General features: G+C 51.6%; 1 protein-coding gene across 1 annotated transcript in view; it reads right to left on the reverse strand.

The window, feature by feature from the left end:
* RYK (receptor like tyrosine kinase) overlaps positions 1 to 15,605 on the reverse strand; it is a 259,256-nt gene that overhangs the window by 50,656 nt on the left and 192,995 nt on the right. The window contains exons 9-10 of the mRNA XM_068129006.2: positions 15,129 to 15,215; positions 14,834 to 14,903 (exon numbers count right to left, since the gene is read on the reverse strand). Of these exons, the coding sequence (XP_067985107.1) occupies positions 14,834 to 14,903; positions 15,129 to 15,215 (157 nt within the window). The remainder of the gene's footprint in view (positions 1 to 14,833; positions 14,904 to 15,128; positions 15,216 to 15,605) is intronic.

Consider the following 15,605-nt stretch of genomic DNA (forward strand, 5'->3'; position numbering starts at 1 on the left):
GCCCTTAAACTGCCTACCTTCTGGGAGGCTCACGCGGCGGTTTGGTTCGCACAGGCGGATTCCCTGTTCGCCCTGCGAGGCATCACGGCCGACGACACCCGCTTCCACCATGTGGTAGCAGCGCTCGGTTCGGCCACCGCGGCCCGCGCCCTGAGCCTCCTCGAGAGCCCGCCAGCCGCTGACAAATACGGCGCGATTAAGAAGCTTCTCCTCGACGCTTTCGCCCTCCCATCGGCGGAACGCGCACGGCGCCTGCTCGACCTGCCCGAGCTCGGCGACACGCGCCCTTCCGAGCGAATGGACTACATGCTTTCACTGCTCGGCGAGCACTCTCCGGCATTCCTGTTCCGGGAGCTGTTCCTCCGTCAGCTGCCTAACCCGGTACGCCTCGCCCTGGCAAGCACGACGATCACAGATCCCCGGGCCCTTGCCAGAGAAGCCGACAAGATCTCCGCCGCAGGACAGCGCATCGCAGCGGCGACATGGGACCCACCGCCGTCCGACGCAACACCCATGGCGCCCGAGCATCCGGCACGGTCGACGACCGAACTGCCGACGCAATTGGCGGCCGCTACACCCGAGCCGACCACCTCCAGCACGACGACCGGAGCCTCCACCTGACCAAGCGTGGTGTTACTATCATGCCAGGTTCGGACAGAAGGCCCGGACATGCCGACCCCCGTGCACCTTCGGCAGGCCGGGAAACGGCCGGGCCGGCGTTCATTACCAGCCAAGGGCGCCAGCCACACGGGCAACTTACTGTTCATCACGGATAAAGCGTCCGGACGGCGCTTCCTGTGCGACACCGGCGCCCAACTGAGCGTCATACCCGCCTCTGACCAGGACAGGCAATCCGCGGTTTGCGGCCCCTCCTTGGTTGCGGCCAACGGATCGACCATCCGCACCTTCGGCCCGCGCAATGTCACCCTCTGCTTCGGCGGCCAACGCTTTGCTTGGACGTTTGTAACCGCAAACGTGCCCATGGCTCTGATAGGCGCCGACTTCCTCTGCGCACACGGACTGCTGGTGGACGTCCAACGGCGTCGTTTAATCAACGCCGAAACCTTCAGCTCCCTGGTATGCACATTGAGCAGCTCCGCGCCGACCGAGCTGGCATGTGCCGTCCCGGCGGCGAACGAGTTTGCTCGCCTGCTCACGGAGTTCCCGGCCCTCACGCGGCCGACGTTTTCGGCCGTCGCAGTACGGCATGGGATCGAGCACCACATACCAACCACGGGCCCGCCGGTCTACGCCAGGGCCTGCCGCCTCGACCCAGCCAAGCTCGCCGTGGCGAAGGCCGAATTCGACGCGTTGGAGCACCTCGGCATCGTGCGGCGCTACGATAGCGCGTGGGCCTCGCCACTGCACATCGTGCCAAAGCCGGGGGGTGGATGGCGCCCGTGTGGCGACTACCGCCGTCTCAATGACGCTACCACCCCCGACAGGTACCCGATCCCGCATATCCAAGACTTCTCCGCCCGTCTGGCGGGACGGGTCATTTTTTCGAAAATTGATCTTATACGGGGATATCACCAGGTACCTGTCAGGGCGGCCGACGTCCCTAAAACGGTAGTCATCACGCCGTTCGGCTTATTCGAATTCTTGCGGATGCCGTTTGGTCTCAAGAACGCGGCTCAGGCGTTCCAGCGCTTGATGGATGGCGTGCTGCGTGACCTGCCGTTCCTTTTCGTTTACCTAGACGACATCCTCGTCGCCAGCACGTCCCGGGCCGAGCACCTCCTCCACCTCCGAACACTGTTCGGGCACCTCAGCGAGCACGGCCTCATCGTCAACCCGGCCAAATGCCACTTCGGCACGACGGCCGTTGATTTTTTGGGCCACCACATCACCAAGAACGGGGCCGTGCCGCTGCCAACCAAGGTCGAGGCCATCACCACGTTCCCGCGTCCCCGCAACATAAAGGCCCTGCAGGAATTCCTGGGAATGGTGAATTTTTATCACCGCTTCGTGCCCCGCGCTGCTCAACTCATGCGGCCCCTCTACGAAGCCCTCCGGGGCAAGCCGGCCAAGCACGACATCGCCTGGTCCGCAGCAATGGATGCGGCCTTCCAAAGCTCAAAGTGGGCCCTCGCCGACGCAACACTGCTCGCTCACCCGGTGCTCAACGCTCCCATCGCCCTCACCACGGATGCCTCCGACTACGCGGTGGGCGCCGTACATGAGCAATGGGTGAACGGGGTTTGGCAGCCACTCGCTTTTTTCAGCCGGCAGCTCCGGCCGAACGAGCTCAAATACAGCACGTTTGACCGGGAGCTCCTCGGTGTACACCTGGCCGTCCGCCATTTCCGCCACCTCCTGGAGGGCCGACCTTTCACGGCGTTCGTCGACCACAAGCCGTTGGTTTACGCCATGGCCAAGGTCACGGAGCCGTGGTCGGCCCGCCAACAGCGCCACCTCTCCGCCGTGTCGGAGTTTACCACGGACATCCGGCACGTCGCCGGCAAAAACAACGCCGTGGGCGGGCCGACGGCGCGACGGCCCGGGCCAGCGCGAACGCGGTCCACCTGGGCGTGGACTTTGCGCTTATGGCGGCGGACCAAACCACCGACACCACGGTGCAAGCCCTCCGGGCGGCGGACACGGGCCTCCGCCTGGCCGACATCCCCTTCGCGGACACTGTCCTGCTCTGCGACGTCTCCCAAGGCCAGCCTCGCCCCATCGTGCCCATCACCTGGCAACGCCGCATCTTCGCCTCCCTCCACGGCCTTTCCCACCCGGGCCGGAAAGCTTCCCAGAAGCTGGTGTCGGCGCGATTCGTCTGGCACGGCCTTCGTCAGGACGTCCACGATTGGACCAGCACCTGCACGGCCTGCCAACGGGCCAAGGTCCACCGACACACCCAGGCCCCGCTGGCACCTTTCACCGTGCCCGAACGACGTTTCGACCACGTCAACGTGGATCTGGTGGGCCCCCTCCCCCCGTCACGGGGGTTCACACACCTGCTCACCATGATGGACAGGACCACCAGGTGGCCGGAGGCCGTTCCCCTCGTCTCCACCACCACCGCCGACGTGGCGCAGGCTTTCATCGCCACCTGGGTCGCCCGCTTCGGCGCACCGGCGGACATCTCGTCAGACCGCGGACCACAGTTCACCTCCGAGCTGTGGGGCGCGGTCGCCCGCAACCTGGGGGTCAAGCTCCACCGTACTACGGCCTACCACCCCCAAGCAAACGGGTTGTGCGAGCGATTCCACCGCTCCATGAAGGCCGCGCTCATGGCCGGCCTTCAAGACGGCGGTTGGGCCGACCGGCTGCCGTGGGTCCTTTTGGGCCTCCGCATGGCCCCCAAGGAGGACCTCCAGGCATCCACCGCCGAGCTTGTCTATGGCCAGGCGCTACGCGTCCCGGGCGAATTCGTGCCCGACGCTACCAGTCCCTGGTCCGCAGCTCACCAGCGCTCGGACCTCCAGGAGGCCGCCCGACGGTTTGCCCCCGTGCCAACATCCCACCATGGTGACCCCCAGTCCTACGTCCCCCCAGCACTTCGCACAGCGGAGTATGTTTTTGTGCGTCACGACGCACATCGGGGGCTAGTCCGGCCGCTGTACGACGGGCCCTTCCGGTTGCTGCGACGGGACGACAAGTCGTTCGTCATCGACATCGGCGGCAGGTCGGACCGGATTGCGGTGGACCGCCTCAAGCCGGCGCACGTGGACGTCGACCACCCACCACGGGTGGCCCTTCCGCCGCGGCGAGGCCGCCCCCCGTCCACGGTGCCCCCCACTCGACCGCCCACCACCACACCGGACCCCCTCCCATGACCCGCCAGGGGTCGCTTCGGCCGGGTCATCAGGACCCCCCTCAAATTGACCCTGCCGGTGCAAGTCGATTCTGGGGGGACGTGTGTAGCGGCTACCGCTGGGTTTTCACAATCGCCTTGCACCTATCAAGGACGCGGAGCGATCACCATGCCGGGCTCGTCCAGGACGCCCGGGCAGGCTCGCCCTCAACTTGCCAGGCCGCAGCCAGGACGCTGGGCCACGCCCCCTCTCGCCTTTCCTGGGCAAACGCTCCGGGATAATATGTATATATATTGCTGCCCGATAAACGGGCTTTTCAGAGTGCCTGAGTGTTTGGTTTGATTAAAGCAACTCGGATGAATTCCAGCTTTTTGTCGCGTCCATTCTTCCGATCGACGTGGGAGCCCCAGCTCCTTCAACAGCATCATTTACATTGGATATCACCATGTTGTTAAGTGGTGCTGAGCACTCCATTCCGTTGCACTGCTAGCTTGAGCGCTTTGATTCAAGCAAGCCACTTGCCAGGCAGTATGCAAGCCACTTCCTAACAGAACACGCTTCAGAATAGATAGATTGTGCATACCACGAGGCCATTTTTCCAGCCCCATGATAATACTCTCATTACGTGTTCTCTTATTACTCTTATTAACATGTGCAGGCTAAGCAAAAAGTGGGGTTAAGCGATTGGTTCATTTTTGTCTGTCAGTCCATGTGTCTGTCCACAAACATCAGTTTATGATCGAGGCACAACTTAATTTAAATCTAATGTTGTGTTTTGAACACGAATCAGAAAACAAACCTGCCATTTAACAGTACTTTGGCTCTGAATTTGTCTTGATCACATATGCGCAGTGATATAACAAAATTTTACTCTGTCTGTCTGCTTTGTAGATAAACAAAACTGAAAATCATTCCAAACAGGAAAGTTACCTTTCTTAGGTCATCTCATCTGGATTCTCCAAGAGATAAACTTTGGGTTGTGATGTCCGCCATCCATTAACATTTTGCTATTTTTGCTACTCCTCCCTTCTCACCTGGGTGATTGTTCTGAAACTTGACACATGAATACAAGACAGTGGCCTGCACAATCGCTCAGGCTTCGACTTTAGATCATGGGGGTTCCCGGGGGTAGCGGTCTGAACTACAACCTTAAGAGATGACCACCAGTCCACTCAGGGCTATTTATGAAGGATGTTATAAAGGAAACATCCAACAAGCAAAAATAACTAATGTAACGTGTTGGACAGGGTGGTGTAATCGCCACTGTGTCAACAGGTGTTGCACTTCTGGAATTTTTTTAATGACCTTTAAAAATCACTTTTATTTCAATGAAATTATGTGCTTGAACACTGTAGATCACAAATCGCCTTTTTACCACACTAGTATACCCGCAGACGCTGGGAGGGGCAGGAAGGGTCATTCCTCTTTTGGGTATATAGATTACAGTCGATCTATGGTCGGATCTCAAGAACATTGGCTGTGTGTTCATTTACCAAGCTTCTTGTGAAGAGATCGCCAAGTGGTTGAAGCATTTGAGCAAGCACTCCATTCAAAACCATTAAGGAACGGCTGGCTTGGCAAGCGCTAGCTAGCTGCTTGGTAAAGGAGCACAACCCGAACTTCTCCCTTTCAGTTTCGTATCAAACAGCAGGAGCGAGTTTCAAAAGTTCGCTACGAAAAATGCCACGGTCGCGGCAGATAGGGCCATGTTATTAATCAAACATTTGTGGGTTATATAGAATACAGTAAATCTTCACTCAGTTCTGTAAGTAAACCTTCCTTCATGGATGTCGGGATTCCTCCAAATTTCTTCATTTAGTGTTATAAAGAGCATTAGCGACTGTTTAAAAAGCTAAGCATATGTGTTTGTAGTTTATAATATTTTTACTTCCTATTGCTCCCACGGAAACGCCATTATAACTATAAGCTATTTATACACGTTATCACTGCAGGAAAAACGCCTTGGGGAAGTGGGAAATTATTAGTAGTAATATTGTTTTGTAATAACATCAACAATATCCCGGTGTGTACCCCGGTTTAGAATAGGTACACCGTATCCCTGCGCATCGTAAGATGCGACTAAGGGTTGGCGTCAGGAAGGGCATCCGGCCATAAAAACATTGCCTCAAACAGGGAACCATGATTGTCATGGGGCCCCCAAGGATAACACCCGCTTTAGCGGGGAAAATGGCCTTAAAAACGATCATTCATTCATATTCATTCAATAACAACAATATGCGAGTATCATTAATTTTGTTATTATAAGCGTCTTTGGAAAAACGCCTCGATAAATCTTCTTCTTTGGACAAACGCCACGATAAAGCTAACTTAATATGGCTATTCACCTCAACACGCAACCCATTAATGGCAATGGCGGGGAAAACCCGCTCGGGGGAGAAAACCCCCTTGGGGAGGGGGGGAATGAATGTGCTACAACCTTCATTATGTAAACCTTCATCATCCTGTCAAGTTTGGTTGAGATTGGATAAGTAAGGACGGAATGTATTGGCTTCAAAAATTCATCAGACAGACACAAATGGCGTATTTTAGTATGATTCAAAACCCTTCTGTTTAGCAGTACTCCGAAAAATATTCATGCTTTGAAGGCAATAACTATGCCAATCAGCATTAACAACGCTGTCTCATGCCCTGAGGGCAGCATCACTTTGAGATTCTTTGTTCTAACAAATATGGCAGCCCTGTTTGTTGAGTGCATTAAAAAAAAAAAATCAAAGAGTGTTTCAAAATCGCTATTTTTCCCGAGAGGAGTTGGTGTAAGGTTTGTAATTGTGCAAATGCATGGATAACCCTCGATGGTGACGAAAAATGCATCTCAGCAGAGCATCGTCAGCTGGACTGTTCCATTTGACCCATTGGCTTTGTACGGTTACCATCCTGCCTGTTATGCAAGGTTCACGAACAAAACGCACATATATCGTGCTTGGAAACGCAAGGCAACACTTGTAAAGGAGGAGAGGAGATGGCGAGATTCCCAGGCCCACACAGCCAAACGACTGTCAGAGTCCGACCAGGACAAAGAGAAGAACAGACAGTGAGATGCCAAGACCCACACAGCCAAGCGGCTGCCAGAGTACGACGAGGAAAAAGAGGCGAAGAGAAGGCGAGATTTCCAGACCCACACAGCCAAGTGGCTGCCAGAGTCCGACCAGGAAAAAGAGGCGAAGAGAAGGCGAGATTTCCAGACCCACACAGCCAAGCGGCTGCCAGAGTACGACGAGGAAAAAGAGGCGAAGAGAAGGCGAGATGTCCAGACCCACACAGCCAAGTGGCTGCCAGAGTCCGACCAGGAAAAAGAGGCGAAGAGAAGGCGAGATTTCCAGACCCACACAGCCAAGCGGCTGCCAGAGTACGACGAGGAAAAAGAGGCGAAGAGAAGGCGAGATTTCCAGACCCACACAGCCAAGTGGCTGCCACAGTCCGACCAGGAAAAAGAGGCGAAGAGAAGGCGAGATTTCCAGACCCACACAGCCAAGCGGCTGCCAGAGTACGACGAGGAAAAAGAGGCGAAGAGAAGGCGAGATTTCCAGACCCACACAGCCAAGTGGCTGCCAGAGTCCGACCAGGAAAAAGAGGCGAAGAGAAGGCGAGATTTCCAGACCCACACAGCCAAGCTGCTGCCAGAGGCCGACCAGGAAAAAGAGGCGAAGAGAAGGCGAGATGTCCAGACCCACACAGCCAAGTGGCTGCCAGAGTCCGACCAAGAAAAAGAGGCGAAGAGAAGGTGAGATTTCCAGACCCACACAGCCAAGCTGCTGCCAGAGTCCGACCAGGAAAAAGAGGCGGAGAGAAGGCGAGATTTCCAGACCCACACAGCCAAGCTGCTGCCAGAGTCCGACCAGGAAAAAGAGGCGGAGAGAAGGCGAGATTTCCAGACCCACACAGCCAAGTGGCTGCCAGAGTCCAACCAGGAAAAAGAGGCAGAGAGAAGGCGAGATTTCCAGACCCACACAGCCAAGTGGCTGCCAGAGTCTGACCAGGAAAAAGAGGCGAAGGGAAGGCGAGATTTCCAGACCCACACAGCCAAGTGGCTGCCAGAGTCTGACCAGGAAAAAGAGGCGAAGAGAAGGCGAGATTTCCAGACCCACACAGCCAAGTGGCTGCCAGAGTCCGACCAGGAAAAAGAGGCAGAGAGAAGGCGAGATTTCCAGACCCACACAGCCAAGTGGCTGCCAGAGTCCAACCAGGAAAAAGAGGCAGAGAGAAGGCGAGATTTCCAGACCCACACAGCCAAGTGGCTGCCAGAGTCCGACCAAGAAAAAGAGGCGAAGAGAAGGCGAGATTTCCAGACCCACACAGTCAAGCTGCTGCCAGAGTCCGACCAGGAAAAAGAGGCGGAGAGAAGGCGAGATTTCCAGACCCACACAGCCAAGCTGCTGCCAGAGTCCGACCAGGAAAAAGAGGCGGAGAGAAGGCGAGATTTCCAGACCCACACAGCCAAGTGGCTGCCAGAGTCCAACCAGGAAAAAGAGGCAGAGAGAAGGCGAGATTTCCAGACCCACACAGCCAAGTGGCTGCCAGAGTCTGACCAGGAAAAAGACGCGAAGGGAAGGCGAGATTTCCAGACCCACCCAGCCAAGCGGCTGCCAGAGTCCGACCAGGAAAAAGAGGCGAAGAGAAGGCGAGATTTCCAGGCCAACACACCAAGCAGCTGTCTGAGTCCCACCAAGAAAAGGAGAGGAAAAAGTATAACGCAAGAGTCTGATGTTTTTTATTGTTGCTAACAAACAAGGTCTTACCAACATATGTACTTGCTGTCATCATCTAATGTACTGACAAACGGTACTGCAAATGAAGATCAGTAAGTACAGCAAAGCACCTTTAGAAGGAAGTCTTTCTACCCAAGGTTATGTATGTGTGAAGGGGAAAATCTGAATCTGCAAAATCTGTGATTGTACTCTAAAACAAGGGATAATGCCTCTCAGGCTAAAGCCAACAACATGGATCTTGTGGATATCCCAATGGAGTTGGTGGACCTAAATCCTTTGGAAACTCGGCTGATCTCACTTAGGATCCAATTCATGAAGATAGTGGCACTCCCTTGTGGCAAGCGACGTGCAATTTACAGGCCTGCAGTAAACGTACCCACATATCTCAAATCTGTGTGCAACCTTCTGCCTATGTTGCCATCACAAGCTCAAATGGCTCCTATGAAGCTCAAGAGAAAGCTGAGTTACAAAGGTCACTACATGTACCAGCATGTACGACCTGCTCTAATTCTGCCTGCCTTGCAGTGGTTAAAGGCAAATAATCCACTGTATAAAGACAGAGATCAACACCAATTGCCTGGATGATGCTGTACAAGATGACGCTGTTCTCTGGGAGGCATTGCCATCAGCAATGATTTACACCAACATCTGGTCAACCAGATGTACACCAAAGGAATAGTAAGCTGTGCATGATTTGTGCATGCATATACACAAATACCTAGAAAATTAGATGGAGGAGGCCATTTGGCCCATCATAGCTGTGCCACACCAACACCAGATTGAAAATAAATCTGTCAATCAAATTTCACTTCATTATGGAGATTGGGGTGGGAGGTTGGGGGGGGGGGAGAAGAAATGGTGATGAAAAAAGTGTGACAGGTTCAGGGACATCGCCATGGTGTTCTAGAGCGAAGTCAATGGTGCACCATCTCAAATCCCCAAACTTCCCACCGAAAGCAGAGTTTAAAGATGGCAAAAAGTTCCACCAGAAATGACCAAATTTTAGCCACTACCCAATCAAATTGCTCAGGTTCATGTCCTCAAAAGGATTCTCAGAGCTTGTGAAAGTGTCCACCACAGACTCGGGTTCTCTGCTATGGATCACATTGACTACAACAGCTCAAGCACCAACACCTTTGTTGATGTTGCGGATGTTTAATATTCAGTTCATGATGCTACCACTGTATCTCTACATATAGAAGCTACCTTGCCTCTGGACCAGTCACTTGTTTTGTTTTTTTTATAGTTATTACGATTTTTTTTTTTGGAGTCTGTGGTGTATCCGTGTGTGGTGTGGTGTGTCCTGCACCCCCTCATTTACAGGTCCAAGCCCAACTCAGCATGGCAATTGGGTGAACGGCGGTGTATCACTTTGTGCTGGCTAACGCGAGATGGCATCATCATAATCAAGGATTACGATAAGCCCAGGCACAGGGTTCCAGCTAATGCCATCTGAATGATCCCTTGAGTGTTCCCACGTGAAGATGAAGTTTCCACAGAGAGCAAAGCAAAGCAAGATAAGGGCTGAGGGAACTGCGTGTGTAGGCCATAAGACCCTGAGGGGAACACCACTTGAACTCCTTGGCTTTACTCCCTTGGTCAGGGGTAGGAGAAAGCAGCTCAATGATGTGAAGCTCAATGATGTGTGCTCTTCAAATTTGGATTGAGTGAAGAGCTCCCCCTTCCTCTTCATTAACGGTATGGACCTCAAACATCCGGGGCCTTCGCTCAAACTTGACTGATCCCTCCATACAGGTTGCTTCTGACAAACCAGACGTGATCTGCTTAACAGAAATTTTCCTCCTTCATGATGTCTCTGATTCCTTGGTATCTCTCCCAGGTTACTCCCTCCTCCGGTATGATAGACCTGAGCCTCGTCCTGGAGGTGGGGTTGCTATCTTAATAAAAAACTCTCTTCCTCACTCACCCTGCACTGCCCTCTCTCCACCTCACCCCCAGGAATACCTTTGGCTACGGCTGCCCCTTCGCTCCCACCTTTTGTTCATATGTGTGATGGACCGTCCACCAAACAGTGATGACTCCATCTACATCTCGCTCTCTGATAATATGGACCAACTTCTATCTACCCATCCCAACTCTCTCTTCCTCATATGTGGTGATTTCAATTGGCATCATGCCAGTTGGCTGGGTGTGGATTCCTCTCTCACCAGCCATGGCTCTTCAGCAAAGGACTTCTGCGACTCACTGGGACTGACACAATCTGTCAATTTCCCGACCCGGATCTCAGTCAACGGAGCATCTTCTCTTCTGGACTTGGTTATGACTAACTTCCCTGAAAATGTCTTCTGCTCTTCTTCTGCTCCAATCGGCCCATCTGATCATGTGCTTGTTAAAGTGGACATCTCTCTGACCATTCTCAGAGAGCCTCCTCAGCGTCGACGAGTCTGGCATTTCACTCAGGCCAACTGGCACGGTCTTCAAGCAGCCATCAATCATCTGGACTGGTCTCCCATCTCTACCACCTCTGACATCAACTCATCCTGGGAATTCTTCCAAAGTAAATAGCTCTCTCTCATGCACAAATCTATCCCATCTCGTCTTCAGTTGTCATACCCTTCCTCCCATCCATGGTACACGGAATCTTGTGGTGAGGCTGTTTCCCAGAAACAACTTGCTTTCGTCTCCTGGAAAGCAAATCCAACGGAAGGAAATCTCATTTCCTTTCACAAAGCCTGAAACAAGTATGTGTCCACCCTCAGGAGAGCCAGGAAACAATATCTCTCCGTTCTCTAGACTGAACTCTCTTATCTGTCTCCCTCTTCCAAATCCTGGTGGCATCTGGTCAAATCTGTTTCTGGTGTTTGTTCCCCCTCCATCCCCTCCCTCACCTCAAACGGCTACACGGCTGACTCTGCACATGAAAAAGCTGTATGCCTCAACTCTGTGTTTGCCTCTAAATCTTGTGTCCCAAACCCATCCCTCTCTGTACCCACCGTACCCAGCTGCTCCTGGACTCTGTGTCCTTTCCTCCTGACAAGGTGGAAAAGTTTCTGTCAACCTTCGACTCTGATTCTGCAACTGGACCTGACGGCATCAGCCCAAGGGTCCTAAAATCCTGTTCTTCCGCTCTTTCACTCCCTCTCTCTGTTCTCTTCACCCTCTCTTTTGCTCAAGGTCATCTGCCATCTGCTTGGAAATCAGCCAACATCACCGCTTTGCACAAAAAAGGTGCAAAAACAGATCCTAGCAACTACAGACCAATCAGCCTTCTCCCAATTATCAGCAAAGTCATGGAATCCATAATTGCTTCAGATATGAAATCTTTCCTCTTCTCCAATGGCTTGATCTCTGATCATCAATTTGGTTTCAGACCTGGTCACTCTACTCTGGAATGCAGCTTCTGCTTTCTCAACAATGGATGGAGGTCCTCAATGCCAAACAGGAAATTAGAGCTGTCTCCCTTGACATATCACGTGCCTTCAAAACGGTCTGGCACCCCGCTCTGCTCACCAAACTCTGCTCCTTTGGTATCCATGGAAATCTCCACGCATGGCTGGGCGGACTTCCTTTCTAGTCGTAGTCAACGTGTGGCCCTGAATGGGTTTCTCTCATCTCCTCTTCCTGTTCAGGCTGGAGTTCCCCAAGGCAGTGTTCTGGGCCCTGTGCTTTTTCTGGTCTTCCTCAAAGATCTCTCTGACTCTCTTGAAAATCCTCTCTATCTCTTTGCTGATGGCTACTCTTTGTCGCTCCATTCCTCATCCCTCAGATCGGCAGTCTGCAGCCTCCTCAGTCTCTGCAGACCTGGACAAAATCACAGACTGGGCAAACAAGTGGAACATGTCTTTCAATCTTGACAAATCTCACACTCTTACGATGTCTCTCCGAAAAGACCGACTGGACAACCCTCCCATCCACTTTCTGAATAATCCTCTCCAAGAAGTTCTGTCACTCAAGCTTTTGGGTCTCACTATCTGCCATGATCTTTCCTGGGAAAACCACATTTCAAATCTGGCCTCCAAAGCCAGTCGCCGACTGGGCATCCTCCGTCGTGCGAAGTCCTTCCTTGGCACACCTGAGCTCCTCACCACATACAAGGCTTTCATCCGCAGCTCAATGGAATACTGCTCTCCCCTCTGGGCTGGTGCTCCTGCCTCACACCTAGCTCGTCTTCACGCTGTTGAAACCAAAGCGTTCAGAATCATTGGAATCTCCCGCGATGAGGCTAACTCCAAGGGTCTTTCACTCACCCAGGCAGGTTGGTGGTCTTTCCGTCTTCTACCGACTCCTGTCTGGCCTTGCCCCCCCCCCCCCCCCAGCTCTCTCTGGGCTCTGTCCCCCAAATATTCCTACAGGTCGCACAAGATCTGCCTGCAACCCTCTTATTGTTAAACTGCCAAAATCAAGACTCTGTGCTCACCTTCACTCCTTCATTCCTCTTTTCTCCCACCTCTGGAACAAACTCCCTCACTCTCTTCAATCCCACTCCACCCTCCAGGTCTTTAAAACAGCTGTTCACCACCATCTCTCATCTTCCCGCATCCAAAACCTTGATCTTTTCTACCCCCGCTAATTTCACCCCAAATCCACTTTTTTGAAATACCAACTTCTGTCCGGGAAGTCATTGGTGTCCTTGTGTTTTATACTTCTCCCCCCCACCCCCCCTTCCCATGCCTCCTCCCCCCAAGCCCTCTCCCTCCCACACATCTCCCTGCTCTCAAATGTTATGTTTGTATGCTTCCCCTTCTCTCCCCATCTTGTCTTCCGCTCCCTCTTTTTATATATTTTGTTTGTCTGGTTGATTTGTTTGTGAAATAAATGTTAGCTCTTTCACGAGCCTCGATTCAGTATCCCCAAAAAAAAAGAAAAAAAAAGAAAAAAGCTCCACATTTCAGAAATGTCATTTCATCGTTTATTTACATTCAAAATGAGTACATGAAAGTGGTTATTGTGAATACAGAGTCATGGCCAGAGATAGCTGAAACAATTTATCCATTAACACCATCTCTGTGCAGTGCAAAAACGTTTTTCACTACAAGTGGAGTAAAATTGGAGTTGTATAACTCAGGAGTTTGATCATCTGAGCTGTGAAATCAAGGTGTTGCATTAATGAGTACACCATCCTTCAGAGGGACGTTAAACTCGACGTTCCATCTTAAAAGCATTTGCTGGTGGACGTTAAAAAGATCCAACAGCGTCTTTCGCAAGAGCAAGCCATTGCGTGCTGGCTCTGAATTCCTGCCCCATGTTACAGCACCCTGCCAAACAGGAGTGCCCTCTCCAGTTGGTTCCAATCCAGCAAACATCCACCACTTTGTCATGAGTGTACCAATTCTCTGTGAAGAGTACACCTTGACCTCAAAGCTGCGTTGTCTGATCTGAATATTTTAATTGGGAATGTTTTGACCTTGGATTTGCATCGTTTAACCCAACCATTGTTCATCTAATTTTGAATTACTCACATAGGTTCTATGTTCAATGTTCTCTGTACAGCAAGTAGGTCTAACGTTTCTATTTAAGATTTCCATTCGCAAGATGATTTTGACTTTTTATTTAAGAGGAGTTGAGGCTCAAGGAGCAGCTGACCATCTCGGTCGACTCCACCCCACGGTTGGCGTTTCCCCTTTCTACTGCTGTTCCCTTTGCTATGTTGTGTCCTGATCTGTTCTGTGTCCCAGCTCTTCCACGAGCCTAGATCACGTATTTTAAAAACCCGACAAAGGCTAACAGGTTGACAGACAGACAGAAGTCCAGAGGGGAACAGGTGGACAAAAAAAAAAAAAAAACATTAGCAGGAAGAGGAGGAGTAGCAGGGATGACATGTCAGCAAGAATGGGAGTGGATACAGGAGAATCCATGAGGGGGCAATGGACAGGAGTCGTGAAAAGCCGGGGGAAAGAGCAAGAGACAACAGAAACAGTGAATCAGTACGACTTCTCCCGGCTTCTTTTGGTATGAACAGTGCTCGCTTTACTCCTTCATCGCCATGTCTTGCTGGACGTTATGTTTGAATGCACCTATTTAATTATGCATACATAAATTAATCACTCCCATTTCAAATGGTATATTTTAGGAGCCATCCATTTATTGCAATTTCAAATATGAAAAATGTTTTTGACAAATCACCCCATCCCCTTTAACTCCGATATCTTGCAAACCCTCTTTTCCTTCTTCCCAGACACTTCCCAACCCTCCTTCTTTTCTAAAGTCAGCCTGCCTTCCTTTTCTCAATTTAGTCCTCTGTGCTTCCTTTTGTGTATACTGTATAATAAATAAATGACCCCTTAAACGTATGACATTTAAACATTTATAGAGTAACTGGAGTAATCTGGAGTAACTCACTTGGACTGCACCAAAAGATTGAAAAAAAGAAGATGTCAGACATACCTGTGATGCAGACCTCTCAACTTGCAGCTCTCAGTCAACATCAGGACGACTTGTGCTTCTGAAGCATGTTCTGCACCCATAGAGGAAGTGGCCAAGTTTTTAGTTGCAATTACATCCAAAGATTGTCCCTTTCTCCAATTCACCAAACACCAAATCAGTTTCATATTTATCAGTGAATTTTAAATATGCTCCATTTTTAAACAGTTGAAGATATCATGCCAGCAAATGACATACACTGTACATATAAAATAAAATAAAATTCCAAATTAGTTCAAAGGAAAGTAAATTAATGAACCTGTGACTGTTTTCACAAAGACCTCTTTCTTCAGTGTGGGGTCTCTTTCATCAACAAGCGTCCCATGATAGATTCGACCAAAAGTACCTGGGTCAAGGGTTAGCAAGTTATCAGAAAACTGCAAAACAAAAAAGTACACTACCTTACTACTGTATTACTATTCCTTGTACTGCACTGGCATCATTATAACAAAACATTTTTTTTTAGAAATCAAGATCAATTCTTCCATTGTGAGTAAAGACGAGGGAAGCTCCGCCCCGAAGTGTCCGAAGAGGGGAGAGGCCCCAGCCCCAAGTGTCCGTAGAGGGGGGGGGGGGGGCGGAAGTCCTGGTCCCAAGCGTCCAAAGAGGGTGAAGCCCCGGTCTGAAGCATCTGAAGAGGGAGGAAGCCCCGGCCCGAAGCGTCCTGAGAGGAGGAAGCCCCGGCCCGAAGCGTCCTGAGAGGGGGAAGCCCCAGCCCGAAGCGTCCTGAGAGGGG

Source organism: Myxine glutinosa, chromosome 9, assembly GCF_964187855.1.
Source record: "Myxine glutinosa chromosome 9, kmMyxGlut1.1, whole genome shotgun sequence".
In the NCBI taxonomy this organism is placed as follows: Eukaryota; Metazoa; Chordata; class Myxini; order Myxiniformes; family Myxinidae; genus Myxine; species Myxine glutinosa.